The sequence below is a fragment of the Cetorhinus maximus genome, chromosome 3 (assembly GCF_964194155.1).
Source record: "Cetorhinus maximus chromosome 3, sCetMax3.hap1.1, whole genome shotgun sequence".
In the NCBI taxonomy this organism is placed as follows: Eukaryota; Metazoa; Chordata; class Chondrichthyes; order Lamniformes; family Cetorhinidae; genus Cetorhinus; species Cetorhinus maximus.
Genome location: NC_135881.1, coordinates 15,197,955 through 15,220,859, shown reverse-complemented (window position 1 = coordinate 15,220,859; position 22,905 = coordinate 15,197,955). Strand labels below are relative to the sequence as shown.

General features: G+C 44.0%; 1 protein-coding gene across 6 annotated transcripts in view; it reads right to left on the bottom strand.

Moving 5' to 3' along the window:
• xylb (xylulokinase homolog (H. influenzae)) overlaps positions 1-22,905 on the bottom strand; it is a 234,638-nt gene that overhangs the window by 24,018 nt on the left and 187,715 nt on the right. For 3 of the 6 annotated variants that reach the window (XR_013575308.1, XM_078536759.1, XM_078536773.1), the window contains 2 exons: positions 10,078-10,136; positions 2,960-3,054 (listed from right to left, as the gene is read on the bottom strand). Coding sequence is in view for 3 of the 6 variants with exons in the window: in XM_078536759.1 (XP_078392885.1) it covers positions 2,960-3,054; positions 10,078-10,136 (154 nt within the window). In the remaining 3 variants the exon portion in view is untranslated. Of the gene's footprint in view, positions 1-2,959; positions 3,055-6,211; positions 6,300-10,077; positions 10,137-22,905 lie in introns of those variants that run through there. The other 3 variants (XR_013575300.1, XM_078536767.1, XR_013575305.1) reach the window with 2 other exon arrangements.

Genomic DNA, 22,905 nt, shown 5'->3' with positions numbered 1-22,905 from the left:
GGAAGTGGCCCTGGAAATATTGGATGCACTGGTGGTCATCTTCCAAAATTCTATAGACTCTGGAGCAGTTCCTACAGACTGGAGGGTGACAAATGTAACCCCACTATTTAAAAAAGGGAGAGAAACAACAGAGAATTACAGACCAGTTAGCCTAACATCAGTAGTGGGGAAAATGCTAGAGTCTATTATAAAAGACGTGGTAATGGAACATTTGGAAAGCATTAATGGGATTAGACAAAGTCAGCATGGGTTTATGAAAGGGAACTCATGCTTAACTAATCTACTGGAGTATTTTGAGGATGTAACTAGTAGAAAAGATAAGGGAGAACCAGTGGATGTGGTATACTTGGATTTCAAGAAGGCTTTTGATAAAGTCCCACATAAGAGGCTACTGGTTAAAATTAAAGCACATGGGATTGGGGGTAATATACTGGCATGGATTGAGAATTGGTTGACCGGAAACAGAGAGTGGGAATAAATGGGTCTTTTTCCGGGTGGCAGGCGGTGACTAGTGGTGTACCGCAGGGATCAATGCTTGGGCCCCAGCAATATATATAAATGACCTGGATGAGAGAAGCAAATGCAATATTTGCAAGTTCGCTGATGACACAAAACTGGGCAGGGTTGTGAGTTGTAAGGAGGATGCAAGGAGGCTTCAGAGCGATTTAGACAAGTTGTGTGTGTTGGCAAACAGATTGCAGATGCAGTATAACGTGGATAAATGTGAAGTTATACACTTCCGTGTGAAAAACAGAATGGCTGAGTATTATTTAAATGGTGATATATTGGGAAATGTGGATGTACAAAGGGATCTGGGTGTCCTTGTACACCAGTCAATGAAAGTAAATAGGCAGGTTCATCAAGCAATTAGGAAGGCAAAATGGCCTTCATTGCAAGAGGATTTGAGTTCCGAAGTAGGGATGTCTTACGGCAGTTATACAGGGCCTTGGTGAGGCCACACCTGGAGTACTGCGTGCAATTTTGGTCTCTCTACCTAAGAAAGGATATACTTGCCATAGAGGGAGTGCTGCGAAGGTTCACTAGGCTGATACAAGGGATGACAGGACTGTCGTATGAGGAGAGGTTGGTTCAACTGGGCCTGTAGTCACTAGAGTTTAGAAGAATGAGAGGGGATCTGTTTGAAATGTATAAAGTTCTAACAGGGCTAGACAGACTGGATGCAGGGAGGATGTTTCCCCGGGCTGGGGAGTCTAGAACCAGAGGTCACAGTCTCAGGATACAGAGCAGGCCATTTAGGACTCAGATGAGGAACAATTTCTTCACTCAGAGGGTGGTCAACCTGTGGAATTCTCTACCACAGAAGGCTGTGGAGCCTGGGTCACTGAGTACGTTCAAGAAAGAAATTGATAAATTTGTGGATATTAGGGGCATCAAGGGGTATGGAGAGAAAGTGGGGATATGGCGTTGAGATAGATGATCAGCCATGATCATACTGAATGGCGGAGCAGGCTCAAAGGGCCTAATAGCCTACTCTTGCTCCTAGTTTCTATGTTAAAAGAAAATGCATCAGAGAAACATCCAAGTATTTTGTTATAACACTAATGTCAAAAGTAATGGGTATTTCAAAGTTTCAATGTTACCTTGCTTTTTTCCCAGAGAGCACTAAAAAAGCCGAGCAAAGATCATGTGGCATGACAGTGGATTGTATGTGGGAAGACTGAACTAGCTGAGAGCTGGGGAGATGTCAGAGGGGTGAGTATGTTGGGCTCATGGCCGTGATGAAGAACTGACTGTTCTTTTAAGTGTTATTTATCAGGAACTTACATACATTGCAAAGCTCTTCTTTATATTTCATATACTTTCCACTCACCCCGTTCACACAATTGTACAAGTATTACTACATATCTAGATATTACTGGGTTGAATTTTGCCAATTGCCTGCAAGTCCCACCACTGGGATCAACAGTGGGAGAAGACTCCACTTCTGCGGGGGAAGGACCAAGGCAGCATAGTTCTGGCAGCAGCCAATTAACAGGTCGCCATTTGATCCCCACTCTCTTCAGTGCCACCACTAGTGGTGGTCATTAGTTAGGCTATAGCTCCAGGGACAGAGAGCCTCAATGACCAGGCACTCTTGAAGATGACTGAGGTAGGCTGGGGGAAGCCAGGGCGTGATTGGCGGGGTGTGGTGGGGGTGTGGGGCTTGGTGGGTCGTGAAGGACCAGCAGCGCTATTGCTGTGAGGGCAGCCATTGCTGCCAGGGTTCTCCTCCACGGGCCTTGGAGGGGCCATAAAGAAGGTTTCCCCCGCCAAAGAAAGGCTTGTGTGGATGACTCAGAACAAGAAAATCAGTCCTATTGATTGGCCAATCTGCTCACAATCCGGCGAGACACAACAACGAGATTGTTCTTTCACCCTATTTTAAAGATTTTTAACTTTTAAGATCTGCATTTGCATTAGTATTTTCTTAACTTACCAGGAAGCAATAATTACCAAACATTGCACTGTTCACACACAGCTCACTGCTGGAGGACTGGCTACCACTGACCCGATCATAGATAGCTCAGCTCAGATAAGGACAAACCAACTGATAATGAGCCATTTCTGCTATCAGTTGATGTCTGATCGCATAAACATCACAATGATGTCTGCCTAAATGTAAACGCTGGGCTTCAGCTCTGCAAGATTTAATGAGAGGGAGTGGGGAAATATCGGCCAAGGTTCCCACTGATTGTTATCCACTGACCCTGCTGGAAAATGCACAAATGGAGACCAGGTGAAGATAAGGTGGAACTTGCTGCAATGCCCTGTACGATTGAACAATACTCCTCTGTCAATACTCATCTTTTGGGCTCAGTGACCATTTAGGCAAGGTAGGAGAGGCATATTAAACCAGGTTTGTGGAAAAAAAAATATACAAAAGTGCTTAAAATCAGCAAAATATATACCATTCGAGGGTATGTTTTTCTCTCTCTCTTACACCCTCTCCCTCTCTCACCTTATTGGCTTCACAGGCTGGGGTAACTGCCAGCTTAGGTGCGGGTGCGATTTTCACCACATTTCCAAAAGATTGTCCTAATGCTGCTTGCAGTCCTGAACACAAATAAATGAACACAGAAACAAAACAGTAAGTGATGTTTTAGGTCTAATACAAGGTTTCGAAAAAAAAATACCAGAAATATAATATAAAAGTTGCAACTAACTAGTATGTTAGTCAAGATTTGAAAGAGCATAAACAGTTAGAGAAATAACATCAGGACTGCCTATTTCCAACATTCTCCCCAGATCAACATTTTTTGTTTAAATTCATCACTCCAAAAGTCCTGTTCAGCCATCGCCCCTGTGCTTGCTGACCTATATTAGTCCAACAACACCACAAATTTAAAACTCCCTTCAGCTACTAGGCTCCAGGCTCTTGAAGTCGTAGACTCAGACATTTACAGCACAGAAGGAGGCCATTCGGCCCATTGTGTCCACACCAGTCAACAAAAATCTGACTACGCTAATCCCATTTTCCAGTGCTTGGCCCATAGCCCTGGAGGCTATGGCAACGCAAGTGAATATCTAAATTCTTCTTAACTGTTACGAGAGTTTCTGACTCAACCACCTTTTCAGACAGTGAGTTCCAGACTCCCACCAACCAAAGGCTGGGTGAAGGCCTATGACCCATAAACAGTAACACGTTGACGGACTTTGGCCTGGAAACAGCGCCAACAGGAGGGAAGTTAAAATACAAAAGCTATGTGGCACACAGATAGAAAGAGAAGCAGAAGGCAGACAGAGACAGAAAGAAGGAAAAAAGAGTGCCACACAGAGAAGATTGGAGGGTGGAACCCTGTTTACTTGGAAGCTGTTGCCTGCTGAGAATTGGCTAAATCCTTGAAGGCTGAAACTGGGACCCCACAAGTGGAGTGGACTGCCTACTAACTCAGTGAGATGGTCTCTGTTGTTTCTGCTATTTCATGTGCAATTTATAATTCGTACTGACCACAATCTGCCTGTTAATTTACATTTAGACTACACTGATTCTGACTTGCGTTAAAGTAAAAGCTACAAAGAGTGAAACCTTGTCCGGTAATTTCTTCATTTGGGAGTCTATTGGTAAATTTGGTCATTTTGGTTTATGGATTCCCACAAGGACCATAACAATGTTCAATTCCCTCCCCAGCCTTGCCCCTCTCTATCTCTATAACTACCTACAGCCCTACAACCCAGCAAGAGCTCTGTGCATCTCCAATTCTGATCTCTTGCACATTTCCATTAATCCACCATTGGTGGGTGTGCCTTCAGTTACTAGGCCCCTGGCTCTGGAATTCGTAGACTCAGACATTTACAGCACAGAATGAGGCTATTCGGCCCATCATGTCCACACCAGTCAACAAAGATCTGACTACACTAATCCCATTTTCCAGTGCTTGGCCCATAGCCCAGGAGGCTATGGCAACGCAAGTGAATATCTACATTCTTCTTAAATGTTACGAGAGTTTCTGACTCAACCACCCTTTCAGACACTGAGTTCCAGACTCCCACCACCCACTGAGTGAAAAAATTTCTCCTCAACTCTCCTCTTAGCCTTTTACCTCTTACCTTAAATCTATGCTCCCTTGTTATTGACCCCTCTACTAATGGGAAAAGTGCCTTCCTATCCACCCTATCTATGCCCCTCATAATCTTATATGCCTCTATCAGGTCCCCTCTCAACCTTCGCTGCTCAAAGGAAAACAATCCCAGCCTATCCAATCTTTCCTCATAGCTCAGACCCAGCCCAGGCAGCACCGTGGTAAATCTCCTCTGCACCCTATCCAGTGCAATCATACCCTTCCTATAATGTGGTGACCAGAACTGCACGCAGTACTCCAGTTGTGGCCTAACCAGCGTTTTATACAGTTCCAGCATAACTTCCCTGCTCTTGTATTCTATGCCTCGGCTAATAAAGGCTAGTATCCCATATGGCTTCTTAACCACCTTATCTACCTGCCCTGCTACCTTCAGGGATCTGTGTATATGTGAACCAAGGTCCCTCTGATCTTCAATACTTTCCAGGGTCCTGCCATTCATAGTGTGATCTCTTGCCTCTGTAAAAGAATTCCCTTTGCAAATTTCCCTTCCTCTGTCTATCTCATCTTGGGTTGTTTTACTGCTACATAAATGCAAGTTGTCGTTATTATTTATTCTTTGCTAATTCCTTATCCCATCTAAAAAGAATAAATGGCAAGGGGAAAATAATCCTGTAGCTAGTTTTATAAAATACTTAATACAGCAATGGACAACTCAGCTCTTTTATATGAATGATTTAGGGTGTAACTTTAACATCTAAAATTACAGGACTAAGAGCACTGTGGGTTTACCTACAACACATGGACTGCAGCAGTTCAAGAAGGCAGTTCACTGCCACCCTCTCAAGGGGAATTAGGGATGGGCAATAAATGCTGGCCTAGCCAGCGAGGCCCACATCCTGTGAAAGAATAAAGCAAAAGAACCACAGGCTCAGCCATTCAATGCAGGTACTGATCTGGGGAGAGTGCACTTGTGAAAGGTATTTGAAAGTCGCACTGGAGCCAGGTTGATGTCATAGGATCTTAATTTGCATGGTGTTTGAGATGCCCACCTGTTTTTGCCCATTTGAGAGAACCCGAACAAGGTGCCGGTAGCCCGGACATTGGTTGGAATGGAGGAGTAAGCCCTTTTCTTTCTGCTAACGCCCCATCTCCAATCAAAGAGGGGGTCCAAAGTGTGTGTGAGCTTGCGCTGAGCTTCATTGGAACAGTAGAGAAGGCCAAAGACAGAGAGAGTCAGACTTGGAGCGGATGGAAAATTGAAAATGGCAAGCAACAGGGAGCTCAGGACCATACTTGTGGACAGAACAGAGATGTTTGGCAGGGCGGCCGCATTATCTGTGATGTAGAGGAGGCCACATGGTGAATAGGAAAACCACTATAGCCAGGCCAGAGGAAGTACACATAAATTGAAGTCCCACCCAGAAAAAGCTCTAGATAACATTGTGGAAGTAAATGATTGGGCAGGTGTTGCATTTCCTGCTGCTTGCAATGGAATGTGCTAGTGAAAGGACAGCAGGGAGTAGAGATGATAGAAGAGTGAACCTGGGGGGCAAGGAGAGAATGGTCACTTTGGAAAACTGAGAGAGATGGGGACTTTATGCTTATTGTACAGGGAGATGGTAGAAAAGAATCTGTTCATGGCTTAAGCCATTACTAGGGCTAGTCATTCAGAGTACTCAGCTTCTACGTACCATGTTTTGCTCTGTAAGCACATCCCAGGCAAGCTGAATTAGCTGTGTCTATTGTGTACACTGGGGCATTGAACACATCTGCCAAGACCTGCAAAATCAACAAACAGGTGGTGACTGGGTAATCCCTGTTATTGCGGTTTAATGGAGCAATCCCGCAAAGGTACTGGCGCCACACACAGTCACACCTGAGACCACGGCTGTGTAGAGCAATAGGTGTCATGCCACATGGAAAGGAATCAGGAAGCCCCTTGAGAAATGAATCATAGGACTTAAGGGGAAAATTACACACACACAAACACAGGTTTCGTATCACACAATTCATTAATTAGAACAGAAAACAATTATTTTTAATGGTATAAGAAACCTCAGTGAACGGAAGACGCTACTCATGAGGCATAGCATCAACATTGAAATCAGTGAATGAGAAGACAAAGGCTAGGTGATAGCAAGGTTAGGTTAGAGGAGGAGGTTGGTTGGGAGGGGGCACATATGAAGTGTTGTTGAGACCCTGGAGCAAAATGATTCAGAATAAATGGCAGTGCAATGACTCTAGATTTCAACACGGTGGAATACAAGGAGGAGGAATGTATGTAAAATGTGGGTTGGATACAAGGAGCAGAGCTTTGGCTTGTAGGCTTATCTGGAGCCAAGTGGGGAAAAATGTCAGCTTCAATCTTCCATCATGCAGACAACTTGATCTAGAAAGTTCTTCTCACCCAATCACAATGAGGATAGTCATTAGCTTGCCATTAAATATCTGATGAGTGTAGGTTTGTGCTCTCACTATATAGGCAACATGTACCAGAAACCAAGTATCAGCACACTGAGCAACATTATCTCACTGTAAAACATGAATGTGCTGCCACCATCCTCTAGTTGCACAGAATTAACGTTCTTCCTGTTTGAGACAGATTTTTGATTCAGCAATATGAACAGGATTTTCCTTCCAGGGGAAGGAAAAGGACATCATGACTCCCCTGGGGGTGATGTGGGGGTGGGAGTGCGTGTAGGGGGAATGCAGCCACAGGCCCTGATTTTCATGGAGACGGCCTGATAACTGGCAGGAGGGCAAGATGGCAGGGATGGGAACAGAGGCGGGCTTGAACGAGAGCGGGCCTGATTTAAACAGACCATTACTGTGACTGTCATTTCAGAGAATTATTGCTGGAATGAACGTGGAAATTCGGGGCAGGGCTGCCCCTTGTTTTGCAGAGACACACCTCCTTGAGGCAATGAGGGTGAGGAGGGAGGTTCTCTTCTTGGGGAGTGGCAGGAGAATGCCACCCTCCAAAGACCAAGTAGGCTTGGACTGAGGTGGTGGAGGCAGTGAGCAGGTGGAGTGTGGTCCACAGGAACTGGGTCCAGTGTCGGAAGAGGTTCAATGACCTTATTTGCTCTGGCAAGGTGAGAGCAAAGCTGAACTCTCAGGACAGGCCTCTGGGTATTCAACCTCCAGCAGACATTCCAGCTGACGAACCTGACGGCACACGCTCCGAGCCTAGGAAGAATGTGCGCCCAGGGGATTTACTGATCATTCAGCAGGGCTCAGAGTCCTAATGTTGCCGAGGACCTTTCAGCACTGAGACATGCAGTCTGACAACATGCAAAAGACTGAGCTCCATTAGGAACCTCAGCACTCAGAGGCTTCTGCTCTCCAAAGTGAGTTTTTATGATCTCCTCTTGTGACTTCCACGGGTTCAAACGTCGAGCACTAAGACCAATTTCTGCACCATCACCAGGGCGAGCACTGCCAGAGCAGAAATCAGACCATGCATCATCCCATCTTTCAAGCACATCCTCCACCAGCACTGATATAATCATTTCAGTGGGACTTTGCACCATCAGATAGGATGGCACTGGGTGATGAGCACAACACAAGTGTGCAGGAGGAGGTGACTGAGGTAGTGGCAGCTGTGGGCAGTTCCCTATGGAGGATGGAAAACAGACCCAGCCATGCTCAGTTGGGGATAGATGTAGGACCTTGGGCGTCACAAGAAAGGAGATGTTATTTAGATCAGCAGCAACAGATATGTCCAAACTCCACGGGTCATGAGCTGAGAATGGAGGAGACCAATCACATCATGTGCAGGGCTTTGACCATATGAGTTCCTCCATTGGGAGTGGCCAATCTCATGGTGAGCCATTTGCAGCAGCACTTGGAGAGCATGCAGGAACTGCGCACTGAAGACCACATGATGTATGGCAGACTCTGCAACATCGACCAGTCATTAGCACTGGCAGCGCAGAGATGTTTGGATGTTTGCACCCCATCTGGTGCTCCCCTCCAACCATCCAGAGCACCAGCCAAGCTCTGTCACTGAGAACGATGAAGGTGCCACCTCTGATAATGGTGACATCTCCATCGGCCTTCTTGGCCCCTCTGACTGAGGGCGCATCTGTGCAGCAAGGCCCAATGACAGAGGCTTCCCCAGCATTGACGCCAGTGCAGCAGCCTCCGGAGGTACCTCCTCTGGCGCCTGCGTAATGAAGATGACCGCCATGTGCATCTCAGCCGCAAGCATGCAGGCTGCCCCCACCTCCTCCTTTGCCACAAACGGAGCATCACGAAGTGGTGACTGAGAGCAGAGGCCATTTCATTCTGCAGAGCACTGAGTGGGTCACTGGGGTGTCTATCACATGTAACAGTGCACTTTTTGTCTTTTTGAGAAACATGTCAATCTTGACACATTAATCCAGATTTGTGAGCCTCCCTTTATTAATGATGGTACAGGAAAAGAGGGATAAAGTAGTGAATGGAGAATAGGTCCTTGAACGTAGACAGTGAAATCTCAGGGCAGATGTGTATGCTTCAATGGCGGTAAGAGTTGATCTGTTCCAGGCTGCTTCTTCAATGGAAGTGCTCTCACAAGCAGCTCCAAGTGAGTTCCATACTATGCCATTCAGTTAAATACTCTCTTTAAAATGCATGTTTTTGAACAAGCATTTAATCACCCCTCCTAACATATTGGAACGCTCTGCATTAAACGTGCTCCATAAACGTAAGTTGTATGTCTCTGTTCCAATTGTACTTAATCTTGCTCATTTTTCACTTTTTCTGATGAAGGGTCGCATCCAAAACCTTAATTTGTCCTTTTTTGGCTTCACAGAATGTGGGCTGACATGTGGAAAGGCCACGTTTATTGCCCATCCTTGGTTAAGCTAACAGTTCAGTGGCTTGCTTGGCCACCTCAAACAAGCTGCCTGTAGGTCAGATTGTGTAAGGGTAGTAGTTTGGTGAACCAGTCGAGTTTTTTTTTTAAATTCAACAGCGTTCACAATCATGTATTCCGCTACCAGCCCACAACGACCAGATTTATTGAAAGCAATTTCACAATTGCTTTCACAATGAGGGTATGAAGACACAACCTCCAAGTTGCTAGCTCAGCACCATAACCAAGACACTACTATGTCGCTTTTCTCTCCACAGCTGTTGATCTTTCCAGCCTTTGTTTTAGACTGCGGTATTTGTAATTCTTTGCTTTTGATTTGTATTGTATTGTACCTTAGATTTACCTGTAAGAATTAAAGTAGTTTGTGCTTTTGAAGTTCATGTGGAAAATTAGTAAAATAATCGCTCTTAGATTTTTTTTTGTAAATTTCACTTCCCTATCTGATCAGCTACATATACAAAGCCACAGATGTTATTGTGGCTTCATATGTTAATTACATTGTGCACTGGAATTGACAGCCTTAATTGGCTTTGATCTGGTTGTGATGAAGGATAATTATTAGATGTTAAGCAGGGAGAAGAGTAACTCACGAGGTAGAAATAGGAACTCATTCATCCTCCTTTGGTGTCAACTGATTATTGTACTGAGATAACCTCACAGCAGAGAGCTATGTGATAGGGGTGGATGTTCTCCTACCTGCAGTATATCTGGGTTCGAAGAAGCCCCTCCTGTAGCCAGTACTCTGGTCCCCTTCACTGAAATTAAAAACAGAATTAGAGGGGCTGAAAATGAAACAAAGCTGATAATTTTACATCAAGTGAACAGATGTTTTACTAAGATAAACCTTCAACCTTCAACACCTCTTTGTCCTTTTGTCTATGACATCTTTTGGCAATCTCCACCCATCACTGACCCTCTATCCAGCTCTACCTGTCCCACCCGCCCCCTTAAACCAGCTTATATTTCACCTCTTTTCTATTTTTACTTAGTTCTGTTGAAGTGTCATATGGACTCGAAACGTTAACTGTGACCCTCTCCGCAGATGCTGCCAGACCTGCTGAGTTTTTCCAGGTATTTTTATAGATGTTTAACTAATGTTATGATCTAAATGGTACAATTTATGTACTTAAAGGAATGCCTGTAAGCCTTTGTAGCTTTATAAAGTAGATACCCATCCACTTTTGAGTTAGTCATATCTTTTGAATGGGATGTCTATAGACTTCCAAGATGCAGACAGTATACTGAAAGCTAAAAGCTCAATTGTTCCCATTTACTTCTGTGAAATTTATTACTTGTGCTTATAAAGCATCAAAGCAAATTTCAGAATAGAAGCCCCCAAATGTGACCTAATACTGTGACTCTATCCCATCTTGTCTGGCATTTGACTTGGTAAAAGAGGATAAGTGAGGGGGGAGAAAGGGGGAGAGAGAGAGAAAAGAGAGGAAAAAACCTTAGCACTTTACAGCCAATGAAGTATTTCTGAAGTTTTGCTGTTTTTATGTAGGCAAATGCAGCCAATTTCAGACAGCCAAGTCCCATGAGCTGAAATTACCAGATAATCTGTTTTCAGTTGTGTTGTTTGAAGGGTAAATATTAGCCTGGACACTGGAAGAACATCTCTGCTCTGTTGTGAAAAGGGTAGTGGGATTTTCTGAGTCTTGCTGAGAAGGCAGACAGTTTTAACATCCGATCTTAAATTCAACACCTCCAACAGAGAAGCACTCTCTCAGTACTGCAATGAAGTGTCAGCCTAAATTATGCACTCATCTCTCTAGATCTTTTGACTCAGACAGGACAGTGCTATCACTGAGCCAAGGTTTACACCAATATTTAATTGCCCACCGTTCCTATATAAGCAAATAGAAATGCAGGGCAATTAAATGACTTGCTATTGACTCAACATCAATCATCTCTTCATTCCTATTGAATTAGAAATCCTTTACATTTATGCTAATAGCCCCTTATATTTTGCAACTAGCCTCTGAATCTCTAAAAAAAATGAAGTAGATTTTGGCATTTTTCACATGCCAAGTGTTCATTATCCAAGGAATCCCAATCACACTCAGTAAAGACAAGTCATTCGCCCAGAACCTGAGCCTCTCCTATGGAAAAAAAATTGAGTTTTAATGCCAAGATAAACAACACCTTTGCACTACAGGTGGATTTAGTTTGCAACTCACTATAAAATTGTTAATACATTTAGAGCGTCGTTGTACCTGGGAAAGCTTTTTACTTAAGTTAGTACCTTAGGGATTATCTGTGACATGTCTTATGTATTGCAAAAGATTTTATTGTGACACATCTTTTATTCTGTCAAATAACTGCTCGCACTCATTCAGAATTCTTTGGCTTGCTAAAGCACAAGGAATATATGTAGCACTGTGCAAATTAAAAGAAAACTGTGTTTGCTAAACTGCCTTTGGTTTAAAATGGATGTGCAAATTGAAATTATAGATTAATGAAATTTTATTCAAAAGAATTATTCATCTTTATTGAGAAAAATATACCCCAAGTTTCTATTAATATCATCTCCTTGAAGAACAGCTTAGACTGGGACAACAGTATCTGTACTGGTGATTGAAGTTCACATTGCAATCTTTAACAAACTTAGGGTCCATCCGGTTTTAAAATGATTTTTCTTCCATCATACCCTCATCATATGGGTCAGTTAAAATACTATCACTGCTAGAATGCTGCTAGATTTTGGTTTCTGACACAAGGATTTGTGTTCGATTGAAGATGTGCAATCGGGCCTTCACCAAGTCCCAAAACAACTTAGCTCTCAAAGGCTGTTATACTTGGTGTGTTATTCCTTTGCAACAGAGAAAAACCATGAACACTGGTGATCATTAAATTCAATTCAGTCTTCTACTTCGGTGACCGCTGAGCACACCATCCACCAAAAGCCAAATGCAAGCTGCAGAAATCAAAACAGATTTGCTTCTGTTCATATTGTAAAATATAAAGCAGATTTTTGTGTCCATATGAATTTGATAAACACTCAGGCTTTTCTCTTATGAGATTCTTATCTCAACTGTTTGACATATTGTTGTCCTTAAATGCGCTCCAGCTATGTACGTTTCAACAGTAACTACACTTCATTGGCTGTAAAGCACTTTGGGAAATCCCCATGTATTGAAAGGGGTTATATAAATGCAAGTTTTTTTTTGTTTTTCTTTCATATACTGCCGCATATAAAGGCATTGAGAGGAGGTGGTGGCGTAGTCACTGGACTAGTGATCCAGAGACCCAGGGTAATGCTTTGGGGACCCCAGTTCGAATCCCACCAAGGCAGATGGTGAAATTTGAATCCAATAAAAATCTGGAATTAAAATTCTAATGATGACCATGAAACCATTGTCATAAAAACCCACCTGGTTCACTAAGGTCCTTTACAGAAGGAAATCTGCTGTCCCCTTACCTGGTCTGGCCTACATGTGACTCCAGACCCACAGCAATGTGGTTGACTCTTAAGTGCCCTCTGAACAAGGGCAACAAATGCTTGCCGTAACCGTAAACAAATTTTTAAAAAATTAGGAAACAACATGCATTTTGACTGGATTACTGGAGCCCATTCATTACATGCAGCTTCCAAAACTCTCTGATGAATTAGCAGACAAATGTACCAGAAATTAATGCAGAAGAGCAAGGTATTGGGTTTAATCACAAATATTTCTCCAAACACTTGATCGCAGCTAGGTTTAGGGCTACAAAAGGCTTTGGCATCTCCTTAATCAGGGCTCCCATCCCTGGTAACTTTTCAACAGCCTGAGCGTTTGTGTGGATGGTGGAAAACGATGAGGCTGGAATTGGTTGTCGTGCTAACAGTGTCAAAAAGACTAAGCTCACACTTTAAGAATTGCCACTTTGGTAACATTGAAGATGCGTCCAAGGAACATACCTCAACATGAGTCTGTACTTTCAGAGAAGGAGTAAAGGAAAAGGAATATAAAAATCAGAAAGCAGTACCTGACTTACTGAGAGTCTGCGGTCTTGGTCAATGGTCTCAGTAAACAGCTAACAAGTATTTTCGTAGGAAAATAGGGTGGGATTTTCCTCTCCTGTCTGGGGTGGGTTTCGTGGTGGGGCGGAGCGGAAAATTTGCAGAGAGAAGCCAAAAATCTGATTCCCACCGGCAGGAAAACAGTTTGAAATTTTCCACCCGCCTCTTTCACGGTGGGTTGGGTATCCCGCTGATCAGTGTCGGGAATGCCATTTCAAGAATGCATTACCATGTCAAGAATGCTCATTAAATATGACACTCGCCGGAATCACGCCCCACATTCCAATCTTGCGTCATACCAGCGGGAATTCAGAACAGTCTGAAGCGCGTTTGAAAACGAGTGGCGTGCATCAACCAGCCCTCACTTCGCTCGTGAATTCGAGGTGAGAGCCGCGTCCAAAGCCTACCTGCAATAGTGCTGCTCAGGTTTCTTAGCGATTGCAGTGGAACGCCACACTGTTGGGGGTGTAGGGTTGGTCTGCTCATGACAGGTGCCTCCTTATTCCAGAAGGACACCACTGTACACCGGCTCAAGCAGTGCTGCACCCTGAAATAGCATTTTGACCAGGGTGGGCGGGAATGCTGGGGTGAGGGAGGATGGTATACACGCTGGGAGAAATGGGTATGGGGGGGAGGGGGAACAATGGCAGGCAGATGGGAGATCAAGGGTGGGGAAGCTGAAGCCTGACATGGAAGACTAGAACGCAGACACACAAGGGGGTGGGGAAGGGAGACTGTGTTGTGATCAGTCATGAGGGAACGGGGGAGCTCATTGAAAGACAGTGCCTGGTCTGGGGCCAACAGGTTGGAGTGAGAGATTAAAGGCAGCTCTGGGGCTTTGTGGGCCATGCTACAGGGCTATGCATGGCACGCACATTGTAAATCCTCTCCAGGCAGGGGCAAGGCCTGTGTGCTCAAATGGGATACGGCACAGCAGGAAGCAGAAGATGAGGAGGTTAGACCCATTCAACGGAAGCGACTCATGCAACCAGAGGTCTACCGAAGAAGACTTTCCTATCCGGAGATAAGCTAAAGACAATGCCGCACACGTCTGTGCTTGTCCAGAGATGTGGTGGATCATCCCTGCCACATTCTGCGGGAGGATCTAACGCCTTGTGGACTGGGAGGACATCCTCTGTCAGTGCCCCTGAAAGTCACCACCGCACTCAATTTTTTTGCCTGCAGTTCATTCCACAGGGGACCTATGTGGCATCTCACAGTCCTCCACACATTAATGTGTCAAGAAGCTGACAGATGCCCTCTACACCGAGGCACATCATTATATGAAATTCACACTTGAATGAAGCTAGCCAGGCTGCTGGATTTTATAGGTTTTGCAGCTATCTCAGACTTCCCTAGAGCTCAGGATGCAATTGAGAGCTCCATGGCACCAGACCCTGATTTCCATTGGCATCCTGAAGATGCGCTTCCGATGACTGGACCGCTCAGGTGGGGCTCTGCAGTACTCTCCACAAAGGGCATTGTCACATAGTCATGGTCTATGGCGCCCCTCACAACCTGGCGCTTCTAAGGGGGGATCCTTTGACAGAGCGAGACATGGGGGAGGTTGAGAGCTCCTCAGACGATGAAGAGCAGGAAGGGCAAGAAACTGAAGAGGGAGATGAGGGTCAGCTTCCACGTGAGGACGCTATCGGTAAGCACAACATGGAAGATGTGCCTGTGCCACACTGATGGTCACAAGATTCCAGGAGGAGTAAGGTGCAGGCAACGGGACACAGCCACATTCCTCCTGTCCCTCAGTGCCATGCCAGTGCACTGAAAGGCTTTTACAACCAGTAACATTGAGAGCAAGTTCAGCATTCAGACTTGCATCTTCAACCCTCAAGATTCAACATGCCCTAATCTTTGGAAGGGTCAGTGGTGAACCCTGTATCCGTACGCTCAGGGAAGAGAAAGTCAGCACAAGAGCACAAACACTGCGCTAAAGAACTTACTATAGTCGTCGCCGCCTTAATGAGCAACTTCAGCGCATGGTTGGAGAGGCCATCATGGCTGCAGGTTTTGGGCTTTGGCACTACCAATGAAGAGATACAATTACAGCTAACCCTGCAAGGCTATTGAGCAGGGCTACCTCCATGTTGTCTTGTAAGGAGTAAAGGTCACTAACGCATTTTGCACACACTTCCAATAAGAGTTTGAGACATCTCCCTGAGATAACACAAGGGTACAGTGACTATCATGAGTCAGGTAGACATCACATCAATGTGAGGCTCAAAATAGGAGGCGGTCACGGAGTGGGAGCATGGCTCACTCTCGCAATAAGAGGGCATATAGATGCATATGAATGATGCTTTCGAATGACGGGACCATTTTCAGGAACAGCAAATGTATTTACAAATATGCATAGTATATACAGTGATTGAACACCCATGACCCAGAAGTGATGTCAAAATTTGAGCCCTAGCAAAACTGGAGTCAATGGGAATCAGGGTTAGAATCATACCTAGCATAAAGGAAGATGGTTGTGGTTGTTGGAGGTCAATCATCTTAGTTCCAGAACATCACTGCACGAGTTTCACAGGGTAGTCTCCTAGACCCAGCCATCCTGAGCGACTTCATCAATGACCTTCTCTCCATCTTAAGGTCAGAAGTGGGGATGCTTGCTGATGATTGCACAATGTTCAGTACCATTTGTGACTCCTCAGATACTGAACCAGTCCATGTCCAAATGCACCAAGAACTGGACAATATCCAGATATGGGCTGACAAGTGACAAGTAACATTCACGCCACACAAGTGCCAGGCAATGACCATCTCCAAGAAGAGAGAATGTAACTACAGCCCCATGACATTCAATGGCATTACCATCATTGAATTCCCCACTATCAACACCTGGGGGTTACCACTGACCTGAAACTGAACTGGACTCGCCATATAAATACTGTGGCTACAAGAGCAGGTCAGAGGCTAGGAATCCTGCAGCGAGTAACTCATTTCCTGACTCCCCAAAGCCTGTCCACCATCTACAAGGCACAAGTCAGGAGTGTGCTGAAATACTTCCTACTTGCCTGGATGAGTGCAGCTCCAACACTCAAGAAGTTCAACACCATCCAGCCCACTTGATTGGTACCCCATCCGCAAACATTCACTCCCTCCACCAATGACACACAGTAGTACCAGTGTGCACCATCAGAAGATACACAGCAGGAACTCACCAATGATCCTTAGACAGCATCTTCCAAACCCACAACCACTACCATGTAGAAGGACAAAGGTAGCAGATGCATGGAACACCACCACCTGGAAGTTCCCGTACAAGCCACACACCAAGCGACAGTGAAGGAATGGAGATATATTTCCAAGTCAGGATGGTGAGTGAATACTCAGTTACTCCTGATTGTACAAGGCTTAAGACTTTTATGGGTACTTACAGCAAACACAGTGGGTAATTAGTTTAAGTTCAAACCAGATCAGTGATTTATCTGCTGATTCCCTCTCTGAAGATGGTAATAGTGCACCCTCTACAGGAAATGGATGTCTCTGATCAAAATTTCTGACTACCCATGTTTAATACACAGGTGCAGCACTAGAAGTTACTGTCACCTTTACCCATCGCTGACAATTCCAGGCTTCATTGCTATTTGTGAGACCTTACAGTGCATGAATTGGCTGCCACATTGCCCTACACTAGAACAGTGCCTACACTTCAAAAATACTTCATTGGATGTAAAGCACTTTGGGGCATTCTGAGATCACAAAAGGTGATATATAAATGCATGTTCTTTTTGTTTAAGGCAAGAGGTAAAAACTAAGAACTCAGATAAAGGCAGGTCAGGAAGGATAGATAGAAGAGGGAGAAGACACGTTGAAAGTAAGACTTAAACAAGTGGTGAGAGAAAGAATGACAAACAGTAGCACCACAATGAATAAAATGTCACTAACAGAAATTAAACAGGGAGATACAGAAAGCAACACAGGCAGAATGAAAGTAGGAAAGAGCAAGTTTCAGGAAATCTTGTTTTTATTTTTCTTCAGGAGGTTAAGTATATGTTAATAATACATTTTGGATTGGATGGCATAACATCTCTATCATTATAAACCATAATACCATTGGATACCTGCTAATATCTATATTTATTTGTGTTTTTTTTCTCTAGGTTGCTCCCATGCACTGTTCTATCTTTTTCAGTATTAAGGATCAGACAAAGATCGCACTTAACCACATGTGTCTTAGGTGCTTCAGAGCAGCAAGGTCAAAGGGGAGCAATGATTATATTCGTCTTTTCCCATGGGATGGGCTTTGCATCCCAGCTGCGAAGCAATTGAATCTTTCTCTCAGAGACAAATTGAATTTACCCAAAGTCATGGAAAATCAGTTTCATGTGTAAGATAAGTAAAATATTTTTAAATACATACTTAGAAGCACTTTCAACAGAACACTGCAATAGTTACCCAACTATTCTTTATATGGTACAGGTTTCACAGCAGGGTGAAATTAGTTACACGGATTTCCATTGTATCAACCAAAGAACATCTCACTTGGTTTGTAACTGAAGTTGAGACAATGGTGATATTAACTGTCTTATTTCTCTACTAGCCTGTGCAAAAGAAATCAGAAACCAGTTTCTTTAGACCACTTCACATAATCACCCATATCACAGCATTGCACCCGTAGCCCTCAACCGCGGCCTCCCCCCAATCTCATCCCAAACGTTGTGGACCATCCCTAAAGGCTGCTAAGTGGGAAACAGAAAAAAAATGTTCCTGAGGTCCTTCTGTAAAGATTGACAGTACCTCCACCTCCCCAGCTTTGCCAAGATCTTTGGCCCATTTCTGCTTCTCCCCACCTTCAAGTAAATTGTTGTTTCGCACATTAGTTTGGAATTCAACCCCTTCCAAGGTAGGCCAGGTCTTCTGGTTCTATGTTCTGGACAATGTGAGATAGCTTGTCATACATTAGCGTGTAGCCTAAAAGCTTTGGGCCTCATTACTTTTGATTTCAATCTATGCCTCCAAGGGCGCTGCCATGTCGAGGTGCCCTCGCAATCCCTGACCTGCCTCAGCAGCACCCACCTCTCTTGGTGGCACTGCTGAGGCTTCAGAACTGTCAGCCCTCTGATAAGGCCTGCAGCATTGGCAACCCATCTTAAGAGGACAGGGAGTGCAGAAGCGGCCAATTAGGAGGCCACCTCCAGAAAGATTGCACAGCTGGTCTCATTACCATCAAACATCGGCTCAGGATTCCCATTTGCTCACAATATCAGGGTCCTGAACCTGTGGGAAAATCCAGCTTATTGTATCCTTAATGCTGAAAGTGGAAGAATGGTAGCAAGGTGCAGCATAAGGAAAAATAATAAACTCATTCATTCAATTCACTCATTCATCATGTGTGCTTTGCCCAAAGGCAGGTCCTTGGCTCATTGTCTGTTGATGCATCATCCTGAGCCATTTTCTTGGCAGTTTTTGTCAGTGGTGGTTTGCCATTGTCTTTCACTCTCAGGGGCAGGGTGAGGAGGCAGTTCCCATGTCCACCTCAGCCGGAACAGGAATCAAACCCACACTGTTGGCGTTATCCCAAATCACATGCGAGCCATCTGCGCTAACCGGCCGCCTACAATAATAAATATTAAGCAAAAACTGGAAGCTATAAGGATGAGCAAGTCTGATCATGCCACCATCTTCTCCCTTTCTCAACTCGGTGAACAGGCAGGACAGACACAGTGGAGGGGGGGGGGTTTCCAATTCTGCCCGCCACTTGAACCATCATAGGCTGGACAGAAAATTTGATGGACGAGCCAAAGGTCCATTGACTTCCGGCTGGAATTGCCCAGAAAATCCCGCCAAGAGAAAATGCAGAAGGCAACACAGTATCAGAGAGGAAAACTGACAGGTTAGGATTTCTATCATGTCCTGTACAGCATGCAACTTCTGAGATTTTGTATGATTTAGTTTTGTGGCTTCCTATGATACTTTTTGTTTGGGACCACCATAATTGGATATTTTGACTGTACTGTGATCCTAGCATATGGCAAGACATCCTCCTACCATTAAAACCAGCTGGGCAGCGGGCACAAATTCATGTTGGACTTTCATTCAATGCTTTCTGAACATTGAAGTAAATTACATCAATTAGTTAGCCCGCATCCACTAATATGGTTATCTCCTTAAATTATTCCAGTAAATTAGTAAATCATAAGATATTATTTTAAAATCCACAAAGATCCCTTATATCATCTGTGCTCTTAACATGAGCATTTATAGCATGCCTGTAACGTTGTTGAGTATTTTTCCCATACTGATGTAAGGCTAATTGAACTATAATTGCCAGTCATAGCTCATTTCTACATTTGAACATTGGGCTAACATATGCTATCCACTAATACTCAGAGCCACGCTTAAAATATTTATCGCACTTTCGGCATTTCCTCCTTCATTTCTCTAAGAATCCTAAGGTTTATCCCAGCTAACGCAGGTACCCTGTTTCAATCATATGATTTTTTTTTCAAATCCATACTAAATATGTAATACTGACATCTATTTACAATGTTGATTCCAGATTCAAAATGACTGAATCTGCAATTGAACCAGAGTCTTTGTGGATGCTGAAAATAACGGAACTATTAAACAATCTAAAAGATCCGGCCTGAATTTCAGGCTTAGCATGCACGCCAAGCCGGTGGGCGGAAGTGGACGCGAAATGTGCTTCCACGCGTGATTGGCCCCCAAGCGCAATTTCATGCTGGCTGGCCAATTAAACAGTCAGCAGCGTGAAACCCGCGCTGAAAGCCTCAGCGCTGCGAAGAGAGCGGCACCGACAAAAATGTGGGTGCGGGTGGGCGTTTCTAGCGAGCTCCCTGAAGGCAGACAGCTGCTGCAGAGCTGCCTCAGGGAGCTGCAGACCTGTACAGATTAAATGACAAGAAAAAATACGCCAAACCGTGTCTATGCAACACATTCAAGCACCTGACAGCAGGCCACGGACATTTCATCCCGCCCTTGGGTGAGGTTTCGTTAAAAACGGTCTGCCCGCCTGCCCGTTTTGCCTGTGTGATGAGCGCGAAATTGCAAGGACAATGTAAAATTGTGGACAATAGGGTTTTTAATGGCCTTAATTGGCCCTTTAATTGTTGGCGGGTGCGGTTCTGACTCCTGCGCACGCCCGCCGACCTCAATATTGCTCGCACGCACGCCCGACATCATTTTGCACAATTTCTTGTGCGTTTGGGTTGGGCGCGCGCCCGCCAGGTCAAAGTAAAATTCTGGCCCCTTTTTTTAAAAAAAGCTATCAATTATGAATATAGCTAAAAGGTTTTAGATCTTTCTGTTTTCTGCAATTTATCCTTCTCAACTGACATTTGAAAACCATGCAGTCCTCACCACTTTTTGCATTTTTCTACCTATGGCTGAAATGATCGTTTAAACATGTGGCTATAAGATCATTTTCATCTCTGTCAATTGAATAATAGAGGGGTGCCATTCAACCCATTGTGCCTACATCGGCTCTTTGAAAAGGCTATCATATCAGTCCCACTCCTCTGTTCCCCCAAGCCTTGCAAATGTTTCCTTTTCAAGTATATATACAATTCACTTTTGAAAGCTATTATTGATTCTGCTTCCACTGCCCTTTCAAGCAGTACATTTCAGACCATAACAGCTCACTGCATTAAAAAAAAATCTCATCTCCCCTCTGGTTCTTTTGCCAGATTGTTTCACATGTTTCATTGATGGGACTGTCAACCAAAAGCTGCTATTCAGCGCTTTATGCACAAACTGTATTTGCCAACTATAGTTGCAATATAAATTGCCTATAGCGCTGAAGCCAGCAGTACGGCAGGAACAGGGGTGGATTGAGAAGGCTTGCAAAAATGGCCAAACTTTCTACGACATTGCTCAGGGCAACCCCAGGGTTTGAAAGTTGCTGTACCACAACAATGGATATGAAAGTAGAACAACACCACACTGAAAAAAGCAGTATCACTAACTTGATAGGTATGTGTTATTCAGGAGTTATAGCTCAAGGTTGGATATAATGGGATTAAAATAATTTTTAACTTTTCTTTTGAATAATATGGGTCAGTGTCTGCTTTTTCAGAAATAATTGATCACTTTCCTTATGCACATAATTATATAGTTTCTAAGTTATTGTATTTTTAAACTAAATTAAAATGTGACAGGTATTTGCATAGTACAAACAGGACTTAAAAATATAACAAAGCACACATTAGTAGCAATGCTTTTTTATATCAGCAGTTCTCCAGTAGCATTACTGATGCTGTCAGAGGCTGTGTTTCATTCAACGTAACATACATTCTATCGAGAAGGCCATTGATTGTTGTGACAGAATACCCAAACTTGTATCTTTATTGGAGAATGTGCTGAGAGTGTGTTAATAGTAATCTCAGGCTTGACTTTCACAATACCATGTAGATTTTGTACATAAGGGAAGGATAATTATGTAGCATAGTAGATAATTTAAGAATGCGCTGGCACATTTTACATGTTAGTTTAAAAAGTAAAATTAACATAAAATGATAAAGAAAATATGCGGAGAAATTCAAATAAAATTAATTAAAAATAAGATGATATTGTATTTTGGAGGATTTTCATATATTTTATTCATGGGCTTTTATCAAATACAAACATATAAATTAGGAGCAGGAGTTGGCCATTCGGCCCCACGAGCTTCCCCATTTGATATGTTCATGGCTGATCTTTTTTTCACTTATGGGATGTAGGCATTGATGGCTAGGCCAATGTTTATTGCCCATCCCTAATTGCCCTTGAGGAGGTGGTGGTAGTGAGCTGCCTTCTTGAACTACTGCAATCCCTGCGCTGTTAGGAAGAGAGTCCCAGGATTTTGACCCAGAGACAGCGAAGGAATGGTGATATGTTTCCAAGTCAGGATGGTGAGTGGCTTGGAGGGGAACTTCCAGGTGGTGGTGTTTGCATGTATCTGCTGCCCTTGTCTTTCCAGATGGTAGCGGTCGTGGGTTTGGAAGGTGCTGCCGAAGGAGCCTTGGTGTGAGTTTCTGCAGTGCATCTTGTGATGGTACACATTGCTGCTACTGTGTGTCGGTGGCGGAGGGAGTGAATTTTTGTCGAAGGGGTGGTGCCAATCAAGCAGGCTGGTTTGTCCTGGATTGTGTCCACATTCTTCAGCGTTGTTGGAGCTGCACTCATTCAGGCAAGTGGAGAGTATTCCATCACACTCCTGACTTGTGCCTTTTAGATGGTGGACAGGCTCTGGGGAGTCAGGAGGTGAGTTACTCGCCGCAGGATTCCTAGCCTCTGACCTGCGCATGTAGCCACAGTATTTATATGGCTAGTTCAGTTCAGTTTCTGGTCACTGGTAACCCCCAGGATGTTCATAGTGGGGGATTCAGCGATGGTAATGCCATTGATTGTCAAGGGGTGATGGTTTGATTCTCTCTTGCCGGAGATGGTTATTGCCTGGCACTTGTGTGACGCAAATGTTACTTGTCACTTGTATCATTTAATAGTTCCACTGCCATACACTTAGTTTCTTAGTAAATACAATTATTTTTAATATTTAAAATATT